This window comes from Aethina tumida, chromosome 6 (genome assembly GCF_024364675.1).
Source record: "Aethina tumida isolate Nest 87 chromosome 6, icAetTumi1.1, whole genome shotgun sequence".
Taxonomy (NCBI): domain Eukaryota; kingdom Metazoa; phylum Arthropoda; class Insecta; order Coleoptera; family Nitidulidae; genus Aethina; species Aethina tumida.
In genome coordinates this window covers 19,579,473-19,591,410 of record NC_065440.1, presented here as the reverse complement: position 1 = coordinate 19,591,410, position 11,938 = coordinate 19,579,473, and the positions used below count along the sequence as shown (strand labels likewise).

The 11,938-nt window shown below is 38.4% G+C and overlaps 4 protein-coding genes across 6 annotated transcripts; 1 reads left to right on the top strand and 3 right to left on the bottom strand.

Annotated features, from left to right (window-relative positions):
* Positions 1-196: 196 nt before the first annotated feature.
* LOC109604010 (kelch-like protein 17) lies at positions 197-3,846 on the top strand. 3 transcript variants are annotated; one of them, XM_020020515.2, is made up of 10 exons: positions 197-319; positions 780-1,016; positions 1,348-1,444; positions 1,600-2,060; positions 2,118-2,476; positions 2,535-2,791; positions 2,850-2,910; positions 2,979-3,082; positions 3,139-3,229; positions 3,298-3,846. In XM_020020515.2, exons 2-10 carry the CDS (start codon positions 807-809, stop codon positions 3,506-3,508), a joined length of 1,851 nt encoding a protein of 616 aa, XP_019876074.2. In that variant the 5' UTR covers positions 197-319; positions 780-806; the 3' UTR covers positions 3,509-3,846. The 3 variants fall into 3 exon arrangements, with proteins under 3 accessions (XP_019876074.2, XP_019876073.2, XP_019876075.2); XM_020020514.2 differs by having other exon boundaries at positions 1,576-2,060; XM_020020516.2 differs by lacking the exon at positions 197-319 and having other exon boundaries at positions 788-1,036; positions 1,576-2,060.
* Positions 3,847-3,862: 16 nt separating this feature from the next.
* LOC109604030 (acidic fibroblast growth factor intracellular-binding protein) lies at positions 3,863-5,315 on the bottom strand. The gene is made up of 6 exons (XM_020020558.2): positions 5,169-5,315; positions 4,915-5,113; positions 4,745-4,864; positions 4,346-4,681; positions 4,043-4,294; positions 3,863-3,983 (listed from the first exon to the last, which is right to left on the bottom strand). The coding sequence occupies exons 1-6, from the start codon at positions 5,248-5,250 to the stop codon at positions 3,905-3,907; spliced, it is 1,068 nt and encodes a 355-aa protein (XP_019876117.2). The 5' UTR covers positions 5,251-5,315; the 3' UTR covers positions 3,863-3,904.
* Positions 5,316-5,683: 368 nt separating this feature from the next.
* On the bottom strand, positions 5,684-7,689 carry LOC109604002 (fatty acyl-CoA reductase 1). Its single transcript, XM_020020507.2, has 5 exons — positions 7,315-7,689; positions 6,748-7,255; positions 6,235-6,679; positions 5,914-6,177; positions 5,684-5,853 (listed from the first exon to the last, which is right to left on the bottom strand). The coding sequence occupies exons 1-5, from the start codon at positions 7,543-7,545 to the stop codon at positions 5,718-5,720; spliced, it is 1,584 nt and encodes a 527-aa protein (XP_019876066.2). The 5' UTR covers positions 7,546-7,689; the 3' UTR covers positions 5,684-5,717.
* A 106-nt stretch (positions 7,690-7,795) lies between these two features.
* LOC109604012 (scavenger receptor class B member 1-like) lies at positions 7,796-10,889 on the bottom strand. The gene is made up of 7 exons (XM_020020518.2): positions 10,653-10,889; positions 9,759-9,850; positions 9,540-9,703; positions 9,341-9,485; positions 9,078-9,284; positions 8,886-9,013; positions 7,796-8,828 (listed from the first exon to the last, which is right to left on the bottom strand). The coding sequence occupies exons 1-7, from the start codon at positions 10,831-10,833 to the stop codon at positions 8,087-8,089; spliced, it is 1,659 nt and encodes a 552-aa protein (XP_019876077.1). The 5' UTR covers positions 10,834-10,889; the 3' UTR covers positions 7,796-8,086.
* Between the last annotated feature and the right edge of the window lie 1,049 nt (positions 10,890-11,938).

Sequence of the window (11,938 nt, the reverse complement as noted above, 5' to 3'; positions counted from 1 at the left end):
TCCAATTTTATTTTATTTTATTTATTCATTTTTATTATTCATCAGTTCATTAATTTTGTTTTCATAAATTAAAATATAGAATGTAATAAATTTGAAAGGAAAAATCGGACAATGAGAGTGGAATGTGTAGTTGTGATGTACGCAACTCGCAACTCGGAACAAATTTCGTTTCGGTTTCTGGAGGGGAGGAACGTTTCGCGGCTCCCTGATCCTTAGTCGAAACTCGGCCGTTTTTCAGGAGCCTAGTATCCTGAACGCACGCGACTCAATCGACTGAAAACGATGTAAAACGCCAACATAACAATAACATAACACTGAAGTAAGTGAACTTTCTTTTTCAACTTTTCTTTATTCAATTTATTGGGAACACAAATTGCTGTCTGAAAAACGGGTTAATAAATAATATTAGTGTTGATAATAAATAACCGTCCTTCCAGCATTTCTACATTTCGTCCTGCTGAAATTCTTACTAAATTTAGTAGTCATGACATGATCCAATCGATAATAAAATAAATTGATAATATTAATTAAGAGGGAACCATGTGCACTGAAAAGTGCGTACAGTAATAAAGTGACAAAGGTGAGGCTTTTGTGTCGTGGAAATCGATTCTGACGATGGAAATTTGATTGACCGTCTGTTTTTATTTTATCGCCTATCCGTTTACGACTCCGCTTCAATGTCGCCATTTTATGGGGGTTCTGTTCAATCTATTTCCCACTTCTCCACTTAATTAATTCCCATCCCATTCTCTATTAATGCTCTGGACAATTTTTAACAGCCGAAGAAGGAGGGAGGAGCAGGAAAAATGAGCAGTTTGGAGCGCGAAGGAACGGAAGAACCGACGGCCGGAATATCGGGACCGGGATGCAGTGTGGTGTTCGAAGCATCGACACAAACGCCGACCAACGAAACGTGCGACTCGCCCCTTTTCACGCAGAAGGGTTACTGCCTCAACACCAAGGACCACAGCGTCTTGGCTCTCGGAAACATTTACAAGATGAAGGAGCACGGACAAGTACATATACATATTTTCAAGTACATTCATTCTACGTTCAATTGAAATGGGGTATTTAATAGTAATTGAATTCGGTGTGTTGTTCAGGTGTGATGATGTCACTTGAAAGTCAATTTGGGTTAATTGATACAATTCCGAGTGATTTATGTTTTAAGTTCGACATTGAGCGTTATTTTAAAACGGTTACTCAATCCACTTATGCACGATTATCACTTATTTATAATATTTTTAGACCTAGAGTCTAGAGCAGATTTATTAATTCAGTTATATCGATACATTTAGACGTTTTATTGCCTTAGACTTTTATTCGGTTTGTTTCTGTTTGTTGTAGCTATGTGATATTACGTTAAAAATAGGATTAGAACAATTCACTGCCCATAAAGTGGTCTTAGCCTCGGTTAGTCCATATTTTTTTGCCATGTTTAATGGTAAGTTCCGTTACGTTACATTACTCATTAGTTTCCATTTCGTGCATGCCTCCCTTAGACGTAGCTGCAACTATCTTTGTGTGCTTTTAAACTAAAACTAAATAACATCCGTAACGTCCATCTAAATCTAGACAAAACCCCAAAAAATTCTACAGGCGACATGAAAGAGCAACACGAAAAAGAGATAATTATACACGACATGGATTCGGCGGCGGTGGAGTTGCTCATCCAGTACGCCTACACGGGCCAAATAACGATCACGCCGGACAACGTTCAGGTACTGCTGCCGGCCAGCAGCATCCTGCAGATGCAGGAGGTACGCGAGGCGTGCTGTCGGTTCTTGCTTCGCCAACTGCACCCGACCAACTGTTTGGGCATCAGAAGTTTCGCGGACACGCACTCCTGCAAGGAGTTGCATCTCAAGTCGCACGTTTACGCCCTGCAAAACTTTCAGCAGGTGATCGCCACTGAAGAGTTCTTGCTGCTGCCCTTTCAGGAGGTCAAGGATTTGATTTCAAACAGTCAGCTGAACATTTCGTCGGAGGAAGACGTGTTTACTGCCGTTTTGAATTGGGTCAAGCACGATTTGCCGGACAGGAGTCAATACATCAGCAAAGTAAATATGTTTCCTTGAAATCGTAATAAATACAATATCAATTGAAAACAATTACAGCTGATGGTTCACGTGAGGCTTCCGCTGGTGAACCGAGAATTCCTAATGACACGAGTCGACAACGAAAAACTAATCAGAGACAACGTGGAGTGTCGCGAATTCCTGTTGGAAGCGATGCGCTACCATTTGGCACCCGAGCGCCGTTGCGTCCTCTCCACCACCAGAACGATCGAAAGGAAACCGAAAGGAGCTGATCCCTACTTGTTTGCAATCGGTGGCGGTTCTCTGTTTGCCATACATGCCGAATGCGAAGTGTACAATCCGAAAACCGACACGTGGAACGCAATTGCTCCGATGCAGTGGAGGAGGAGCAGGTCGGGGGTTACCGGCTTGAGGAGGTTGTTGTACGTCGTCGGAGGGTGAGCTTTAAGTGCGACAAACTTGCTAGTTTCCACTGAAATTATCCTAAATTAACAGTTACGATGGGGCTTCCGATTTGGCCACTGCCGAATGCTACAATCCCCTGAACAACACGTGGAGCCTCATAACTCCGATGGGCACGAAACGCTCCTGTCTGGGCATCTGTTCCTTCGACGGTCTGCTGTACGTTTGCGGTGGATACGACGGCGCCTCCTGTTTGAGTTCCATGGAACGGTTCGACCCGTTGACGGGAGTTTGGTGCAGCTGTCCCGCCATGAACACCAGGAGACGATATTGCAGGATCGCTGTTGTCGGTCAGTTTCACATTTACCGATACTAATTTCAAAGGTTTTACGTGGTTAAATATTTTAGAGAACTGTATCTATGCATTGGGAGGATTTGATTCGACCAATTATCAAGCTTCCGTAGAAAGGTACCAGTTTAAGCCTTGTAAAAAACACAATTAATCATTTTCAATCATCATCAATTTCCATCATGTAGATTTGATCCGAGGGAAGGAATTTGGCATCCGGTGCCTTCAATGTCGTCCAGAAGGAGCAGTTGCGGTGTCGCAGCCCTTGACGGCTATTTATATTGTATAGGGGGTAAAACTGTAAAAAATCGCACATTTACAAACGATTCTTTACTATATTTTCCACAGGAAATGACGGAACAATGTGTATGGCAAGTGGTGAACGTTTCAGTGTTCGAAGGAACGCTTGGGAACCGATTGTATCCATGCACAATCGAAGGTTAAAAATCATCAATTTTTAATGCACTTAATTATATAATTAATAATATAATTAACGCTTATTTGTAGGTCAACACATGAAGTGGTGGCAATAGATGGTCACATTTACGCACTGGGTGGAAACGACGGTTCCTCCAGCTTGAATTCGGTAGAAAAATACGATCCAAACTTGAACAAATGGTTGGTCGTGTCGCCCATGTCGATTCGAAGAAGTTCTGTGGGCGCAGCGATTTTGGAGTGCATCAACATTGAGCACGTGCTCAAACAAACCAAAACGTGATATTCGATTTAGCTTTAATCTGAAGATTCAGTAAATTCGAGCGAATAATATACAGGGAACATTTTATTGATCGACGATGGAGGGAAAAGTGTCTTCATGTCTTCAAATTTATGTGTTCATGCTGAAAAATGGCTTTTAGATTTAAGTAGGTTTTAATAAACAACTACAATGATGATGATATAGTTTTTTATGGACGAAAAATTTATCATATTTTTTTGTTTTTATCGCACGTTGATAAATTCACTCATGGTTAAAATAAGTTACATTGTGAATTTACTAGATTTTATTAATATACAAATAAGCAATTATACATTAATAAATAAATTATATGAATAAATGATTGTGGATTCTTAATTTACTTTATTTGTACGATAAATAAATATATTTATTGCACTTTTAAACGTACATAACGTGTAAACAAGTTTTAATAACGTTCATATACTTTTCCAAAGTCGATTTCAAACCTGAGTCATTCCTGAAACAATTTTGCAATAAAAATTAATGAAATAGAGTTCTTAACTTGCAAAATTATACCGTATCGGGTCGATTTCCAGTCCTGCTGAACAAAATGCTTGCAAAAACTCATCCAAATCCTGCAAAGTCCAATTTGCTTGTTTAAATATGTCGACGATTTGTACCAATTCGACAAACAAATTTTTCATATCCCTCGATCTGTGTAAAGTTGTCGCCAGTAATAAAATAGGTCTCGAGTACGCTCTAAAATTCGCATCCAAGTCCGCGTAAACTTTTTGCAGAAGTTTTGGCTTCAACAGCACCAAAATTGTTCTAAAACAGGGCGTTTATAAACTGAAATGGAAAGAATAAAGAAATAATTACTGTTTATGTTCCTTTTCCCTGTCCATTAAATACTTTAACTCCCTCAACTCCAACAAATATTCCTTGTCCATTTCAGTGTCGTAATATTCCGGCCCGACAATTTGATATGTCCAATTGTCCATTATAGATTCCGTACATTTTCGCCAGCTCTCGAAAGTCATGTGATGTAATTTCTTTTTCGACGTTTCGAATCGGATGCAAGAGAAGAATACGATGGCTGCATATTTTTTCGCCAACGTTTCTGGCAAGTAAAAATGATTTATGATGTTCTGAACCAAAGAACCAGGCATTTCCTCTACCGTTTTAAAGACTCTTTTCACATTATCGAACTGGCGACTACAATTAACCAATTAACTGTGTACATTAATAAGAACCACATGTTGGGTGTAATTTAATTACCGACATGATTTTAGCGGAACATTAGTTTTTTCCGCGACCTCATCCAAGTCTTTTCTGTGCTTTGATGAAAGTTTCTTACCCAACAATTCCTTAATAACATTGTCGTCGAAATCGTAATACCTGAAACCAAACAATCGAACGAAACTCGACAACAAATCGAACAAACGAACTTTTCAATCAACAGTTGTCTGGTTTGTGGCTCGATTTGAAAAGACAACTGTTCTTGCAACTTGTTCGGATTACTCAGGAGCTTTTCCAGCAGTGAATATGTCCTGAAATGATCCAGAACATCGCTAGCAATCAACTCTTTCGACACGCCGATCATTTGGCCCTTGGTGTTTTTGTATAAATATGAAACTGCTTCGGTCGCTATCAGATAATTGTAAGGTTATGTTTTTTGGGGGTGGAATACTAATTTTGTTACCTGTGTAGCCTTTTATCCACAGTTCGTAGATCTCGGGGTCCACTAAGGTGTAATTACTAATAAAAACGTCCACTTCGACCATTTTAGGTTTCAGTATTTTTAGGTTATGTTTAATTGACACATTTATTTATAAACACAAACAAACGCCTTAAGACTATTAAGGTTATGCACTTTTTGTATTACAGTTTTCTATAATTATGCGTCCGTAATTATTTTAATTTAAATTCTCTCAGTAGCGCCATCCAGTTCAAATATGCTGAACCTTGCGAATAACAATTACTGTTTTCAACTTTTAACAATTCGTAAATTTATTACTTATGTTTCAAATGTTGTATATCTATATAAGAACTCAAATATGTCTGTGTATATATAAAAATATTTGTTGTCATTTTTCAGTCTAATCTCGTATATAAACCAAAATGATTTTTTTTTTAATATTTGCCTCAATTAATAAAAAATTAAAACACATGTTTATTGTTGTTCTTTTTCTATGATTAAATAAAATACTCTTTTTATTAATATAAATTAATTTATTCCAAATTTTGTACATCAAGGAGTGGTAAAATATAAAATACCATCGTTAATTTTACCATAGAGTAAACCTAAGACGTCCAATTTGACAAAGACTAACCAAAACAGTCCAACGTACCATAAGACGTTACAAATAATGTACAAGTACCACATCCTAAAAAAAAGAATTATTAAATTAAATTAATATTCAAGGAGTAAAGTGAAAGTATTTTACCTCATAGTATGTCGTTTGGCGTCTTCGAAGGACTCGTCGCTTTCCTTCAACAAAACCTTCCGACAAATCTGTTTCACTTGCCAGAAAAACGTGAACACGTCCAGTTTTTCGTAATCACTGTAAGACACGAAACTGTCGTAATCCTGTGGCAATAATTTGCCATCTATCGCCTTGCACTTGTCGTTGACAAAAGTCCAATCCGCATTTAAAAAGTATTGAAGGGCCATGTTCGCAATGTAGATCCTTCTGTGCAGCTTAAACAATCTGAAACAGCCAATGAAGACAATGCACAAACGTTAATTCAGGTGAAATGATACTTACAAAGGTTTTTTGCCGACCAGCTTCAAAATACCGTCGATCAGCAACGCAGGAAGCAACTGATAAAAAAGCAGTTTGTAAAAGTGGACGTACCAACAAGCCGTTGGTTCATTGTGTGGGTACCACACTACGTTGTTCAAGGGCAATTCTTTGTACATCATCGACCCGTAATCCATCAGTTCCTTATAATTTATGGGTTTGACGTCGTTGTTGCTGGCATTGTACACATCCGTTTGCAGCTTCAGCTTCGGATCCGTTTCCGTGGCTTTCAACCAAGTCAGAGCTATCGCCACTCGTATGATGGTGTCGCATGTTACGTATTCCGTTTTGGTTGTTGGTTTTGTGTAGACGGAACGAAGGATTCCTTTCCCCGTTGCCACGCACATTCCCACTGGGCCGTAAAAGTTGTCGATCCAACCGGGGAAAGGATCTTTGTATGTGGGACACACTGAAATAAGGCAAAAGATAAGATATACTATATACTCCCTTTCTCCGGTGCTCCGGCTGAAAACTTACCAATGGAAGGCCTCAAAATAATGGCAGGTATTTTGCCGTCGCACAAATCGTTCACCACATGTTCAGCCATGGATTTAGTAAAGGTGTAATTGTTGGGCAACTTGCCCTTGTATTTTTCGTTGAGCACGTTCAAAATGTCGAAGTCGCAGTTCTCCGCCAGCTCTATCGCTTGTCTCCAATCGGCGTGAGGCGGATAAATCTTCTCCTCCACGTAGAAACGATCGCAGTTACTGTAGGAAGTCGAAACGTGCACGAATACCTCCAAATGTTTCGCCTCCAAGGCCAGATATGCGACTTCCCTCGTGCTCCTGGTGTTGATCAAGATCGCATCTCTGAGGAAATCGTCGAATTTCACTGAAGCGCCGGAATGATAGATCACGTGGACCTCGTCAAGGAGCATTTGTCGGTCGGATTCGGACAGACCGAGTCGCAGCTCTTGTATGTCCCCCTCAATTGGTATCAGTTTGTTCAACGCTTCTGGGTTCTCCTCTTTCAGTTTGTTGAACAACTATAACAGTCGTTGTTGCAGCTTTTATCTAGAAACGGTTAAAGGCCGAATTGACTTACAATTTTGCTGGTGATTTCCTCGAGACGTTCGCGTATGTTCTTGCCCTTTTTGGGACGCAACAGCACGTACATCTTGCCCAAGTCCGGACACGCCCTCAACAATTTTTCGATGAGCACTTTGCCCATGAATCCGCTTCCGCCCGTCACGAAAACATTCTTCCCGCTGTAAAATTGGGGGATGGTTATGTTGGGAGTATTGGGAGTATTGGGAGTACTTTTCGCGGTCGTCATCGTTTCTCGACTGCGGTTTTTCGATGCGATTAGTTTTTCGGACGTTTTGAATTATATAAGTTAAGGTTTAATTATTTATGGGTGATTGTTTCGTCGCGATGCTCCTGACTAAGGGTCGATAAACCTGTGAACCCCATTGTTTGTTTCCCATTTAAAATGCAAATTTCGATTCTCAGACCGATTTGAAAAATTCCCATAAATTCCCATTCGAATCAATTTATTTTCAAAATTAAATGAGACTCTTTTGACATTATTATAAACATCCTTTATTTTCTTCGTAACAAACAAACACGCATCTAATTAAATTAAATAACATACGTACACGTATAAAACTAGTCTAAACGTTAACAGTAAATAAAAAACAATTAATAACATTCAGTCTTGTAAAAAATGAAGCGATGATATCACACTAAATTATTGCACTTCTAAATGAACATTTTTTGACGGACGGACGGACAGTCAAAATGTTTGGTTCTATCGGGGATCGAACCTGATTTCGATGACAGGACGGACGTGAAAAAATAAATATAATTAACAACCATCAACAGGTTTCAGTTCTGGTTCGTAAGGGACTTATACTGCTGGTTCTTTGCCTCGCCTCGAACTTGGCGTTCAGTATTATGAACAAACAAATGGCTGAAACTATGCTGGTCAAAAGACAACCGTATTTCAAGCCCAGTTCTACACCTTTGATGGTGAAGGTGGTTTTGTAAATTATACTGACGAATTGGTCGGGCAAAGTCTTGTCCTCCAGAGTCACTTCGAACCAAGCAAGAGGCAGCATCATCTCGTCCTCGTGGAACAATTCCAGTTCGTTTATTCCGAAGGTTTTCTGCACCTGGATGTTGGCCTGGAAGCGAGACGTGCCCGACATCAAAAAGCCCATGGTCGGATGAATGACCACAAAGCTGTCGTGTCTAGATTGTTCCGGATGCAATCCCAAGATGGAATTCTGCAAAATGGGATCGGCCTTGTAGAAATGGGGCAGAGAAATGAACATGGGGGCACCCAAGTTGCACGGTGTGGAGTTGAAGACTCCCTGAAGGGGACAATTGCCGGAATTCAGGTCGCAGAAACATTGATTCTCGGCGTGCCTGTCCGGTGTGTCGAAGATGTTGAAGGGCATCGTGTATCTGTAGCCGGGAATCTGACCGTCCAGGATCGTCACTTCTTTGTCGAAGTCCATGGGGATGGCGCGGCACATTTGTTTCATGAACCAATGGACCTGTTGCTTTTCTCTTATGAGCTTTGGAGGGAAGAGGGTCCCGTCTGTTCCTTTGAAACTGAAACAGAAAACAAGTTATCGAACTGTTCCTGTAAGTGACTGATGGGGGAAGTACCTGTTGCAATCATCAGTGGACCAGTGGTTCAAAGAAGGTTCACCATTGACTCTTTCGATCATTCCAACTCGGTTTATGTCTTTGATACCTGTGTTAACTGTCAGAACATCCTGACTGATTCCAAGTTTCTGTAACACAATAACGGTTCTTATTAATAAATATGTTGTCATTAATAAAATTGTTGTAACTTACGTTTGAGTACAAACCCATTTCTTCGGAGGGTTTTTCGTCCCTCATCTTCAAAATGCTTTTAGAAATGTAGTACAAGTCGTCGTCGTAGCCAAATATGTATCTCTGCGCAGGCAAAGTTAAGAATGGTTTTTCACGCAAACCTTTCAGCATGAACGAGAATCCAAGTCGCGTGACTAAAGGCTGGTGACGACTGTGAGCTACTCCACTCTATGAAACAATTGGGAATTAATTTACTGTACGATTGAACACTTGTTTTATCTTACCAACAGTGGCACGTTCGGTACTACCACTCTGTCGCTCTGCCTGTGTCCTTTTGACAGTTCAGGTCTGAATTTCCAGTTGCGTTTTTCTTGGTAAGAAACAGTGCCGTCTTCGTTGAATTGGATGTTCACTCGTTCCATGAATTCCCTGTGTAAAAATTGGCTTTAAAATTTGTTCAGTGAACGATGAATTGTAACGTACTCATAAACGTAGGGTCCAACTTCGTCGACTACCAGTTTCTCATCGATCCCTTCATCATAATTTTGAACGTTCGTGTAGTTGAAGATGTAGAAGTGAGTTATACCTGTTGCAGGTGGTTTCCTCCAGTTCTCGAACGTTTCGGTACCATTAACCAACGCCAAATTCTGCCAAAACAACCAAAATTAGCTTCAAAAATGATTATTTTACCTGTGGACTTACCGAATAGATTGCGTTGTCGAACAAACTTGTCGCCCACATGATGATGGTGCCAACAAAAGCTAAAGAAAAGAGGATCAACAGTCCGGCGAAAACTGCAACGGAAATAATGGTTGGTGTTAATCGAACGGCAAAAGAATTATGAACAAGTGGCAATCGACACTTGTCACAGATTGATAACTGAGAAAGGTAGTTAGGATTAATAAGAGAAATAATGTCGGCGCCGAACTTATCTTTTCTCGAGTGCAAGTTTGTCGAAATCGTGCCGGATTTAAGGCCGATTATCAAATTGGTTTAGCTAACCCTTGAATTGACCCAAGATTAATCTCTAATCGCGAATTTTTTAACAAATAAATTTATTTTTAGAATCCAATATTAAAAGTTAACTGCACATTTATCAACATCGAAGAAGTTAGAAGAAATTGAAGCGATTAAGAAACAGAACTAAATATAGTTTCAAAAAACGTCAAGTCTTCAAACTGGCAATTAGATAAACGATTGAACAAACACACAAACATAAAATGGTCCGATTCGATAATGTTAAAAAGGTTATCAGTCAATTGCTCGATTACAAAGTGTTACTACATCCCGTTTTTTTTTTCGCTCCAGACGTAAACAAAATGATAAAAACGTCTCAAAATCATTCAATGAGATTCATGCATCAATCTTTAGGTTCAAGAACATTTAATCGTTTCGAAGAAAATTCAAAAATCCAATTGGATCGATTCTTAATGACCTTATCACTCTGATGGTCAAAATTTGTTTGAATCTAACAAAATTAAGAAAATAATAATTGATAACAAAAAAAAAAAAAAATGTTTAGAAATTAGAAGGAAAATTATTGAGAGAAATGTATAGGAGTAGATCAATTCAAGATTCAAAGTCGGTAGTACTTACACCATTTGGACCTTTTGGTGTACTCGTAGTTGAAGTTGCTGTTGGGGAACACCTTCCGGAAGAATCCGTGTCCCTTGACGAAGAACAATTGATTCTTGTTGTTGTTGCGTTTAAAATCCGGCGGCATTTTCTCGAACGTCTCACTCATCCTCCTCAGTGTTTCGATTTCGGGATAAATCATCACAGAAAATTCACTTATTCCACAAGCTTGTCGATCTCAAGACAGTTCGGTACGATTTGCGTTCGGATTGGTGCGGTTTCGGCTCTTTAAAACATCATCCTTATCTCGCGAAGACGTACAAACATTTCGTTATCGGTTCCGATTAACGCACAACCTAAGAATCAGACCATATTGTATTTTTCGGGGATTGTTTATTTCTTTACTCCTACTACTTTACATTTGGGGAATTTTATGGGTGGTTCGGTTCACAATATATTGTATTTTTTCTCAACAATTTATTATTTTACATTTACAACTATACCAAGAAGAAATGATGATGAAATTAACTAGTAATATTAAAGTGAAATATAAATTAAAATACTTTTTATTCATCTAACTAAGGAATACTCTTACACCACCAATCGAAAGGTTTTCTAATATTTACTTCTTTTTATTAGTATTCATTGAGGTTTTAAGAAGCACAAAATGAAATGTAAATAACGAACAGCATGTATAAAATTTGAGAATAATAATGTCTCTCCATAGAATGGGAATGTTTCAAAAATGAAGTTTTTAGCATCAAACTTGGTAGCTTTGCAAACATTCCAGTTAGACCACCAATATTTTTGGAAAATAATTAGAAACTAAAAAACTATTGGGACTAGACATAGGAGATGGTGTTTAGTCATGTAGAATTTAAAAATCTGAAAATTATAATTGAAATACTCATTTTCAAATATTCGAAAAGGCAAATTACAGTTGAAAATGGAAAAAAAGAATGAAAAATATTGTTTTTGAAGTAAATTAAAAGTATATTAACGTCTATCTAGATTTTTATAGAGGAATAAACGTATTTGAAAGTACAATTCGTACGTAAATTGTATGCAAAATACAACGTAATAGCAATAAATTATTGCATTTTTAATTCTGTTCAAGTTTCGCCTATTTTCGAAAGTTATCAATAAATTTGTAAACAAAAGCTTACGCCAATCTTCTGAAAATAAAAATGATAAGATTTATTATAATATTACAGTATTAGCGTCACGTATTGACCTCCAAAAATTGAATTGTTAAGATTGAACATTTAAATGGGTAAATAGTGAAATAAAAAATCCATTTATTAATA

What these genes read in the sequence shown, in the direction of transcription:
- LOC109604010 (XM_020020514.2), top strand. Translation starts at nt 807, where the DNA reads ATGAGCAGTTTGGAGCGCGAAGGAACGGAAGAACCGACGGCCGGAATA. An exon ending in TTGTTGTACGTCGTCGGAGG is followed by an intron (nt 2,477 to 2,534) that starts GTGAGCTTTAAG and finishes CTAAATTAACAG; the next exon opens with TTACGATGGGGCTTCCGATT. An exon ending in GTATCCATGCACAATCGAAG is followed by an intron (nt 3,230 to 3,297) that starts GTTAAAAATCAT and finishes GCTTATTTGTAG; the next exon opens with GTCAACACATGAAGTGGTGG.
- LOC109604030 (XM_020020558.2), bottom strand. Translation starts at nt 5,250, where the DNA reads ATGGTCGAAGTGGACGTTTTTATTAGTAATTACACCTTAGTGGACCCC. An exon ending in AGGGAAAAGGAACATAAACA is followed by an intron (nt 4,295 to 4,345) that starts GTAATTATTTCT and finishes GCCCTGTTTTAG; the next exon opens with AACAATTTTGGTGCTGTTGA. An exon ending in CTGGAAATCGACCCGATACG is followed by an intron (nt 3,984 to 4,042) that starts GTATAATTTTGC and finishes AAATTGTTTCAG; the next exon opens with GAATGACTCAGGTTTGAAAT.
- LOC109604002 (XM_020020507.2), bottom strand. Translation starts at nt 7,545, where the DNA reads ATGACGACCGCGAAAAGTACTCCCAATACTCCCAATACTCCCAACATA. An exon ending in AGGAAATCACCAGCAAAATT is followed by an intron (nt 7,256 to 7,314) that starts GTAAGTCAATTC and finishes CGACTGTTATAG; the next exon opens with TTGTTCAACAAACTGAAAGA. An exon ending in TATTTTGAGGCCTTCCATTG is followed by an intron (nt 6,680 to 6,747) that starts GTAAGTTTTCAG and finishes GCCTTATTTCAG; the next exon opens with TGTGTCCCACATACAAAGAT.
- LOC109604012 (XM_020020518.2), bottom strand. Translation starts at nt 10,833, where the DNA reads ATGATTTATCCCGAAATCGAAACACTGAGGAGGATGAGTGAGACGTTC. An exon ending in TCGACAACGCAATCTATTCG is followed by an intron (nt 9,704 to 9,758) that starts GTAAGTCCACAG and finishes TTGTTTTGGCAG; the next exon opens with AATTTGGCGTTGGTTAATGG. An exon ending in TCCACTGATGATTGCAACAG is followed by an intron (nt 8,829 to 8,885) that starts GTACTTCCCCCA and finishes TTTCTGTTTCAG; the next exon opens with TTTCAAAGGAACAGACGGGA.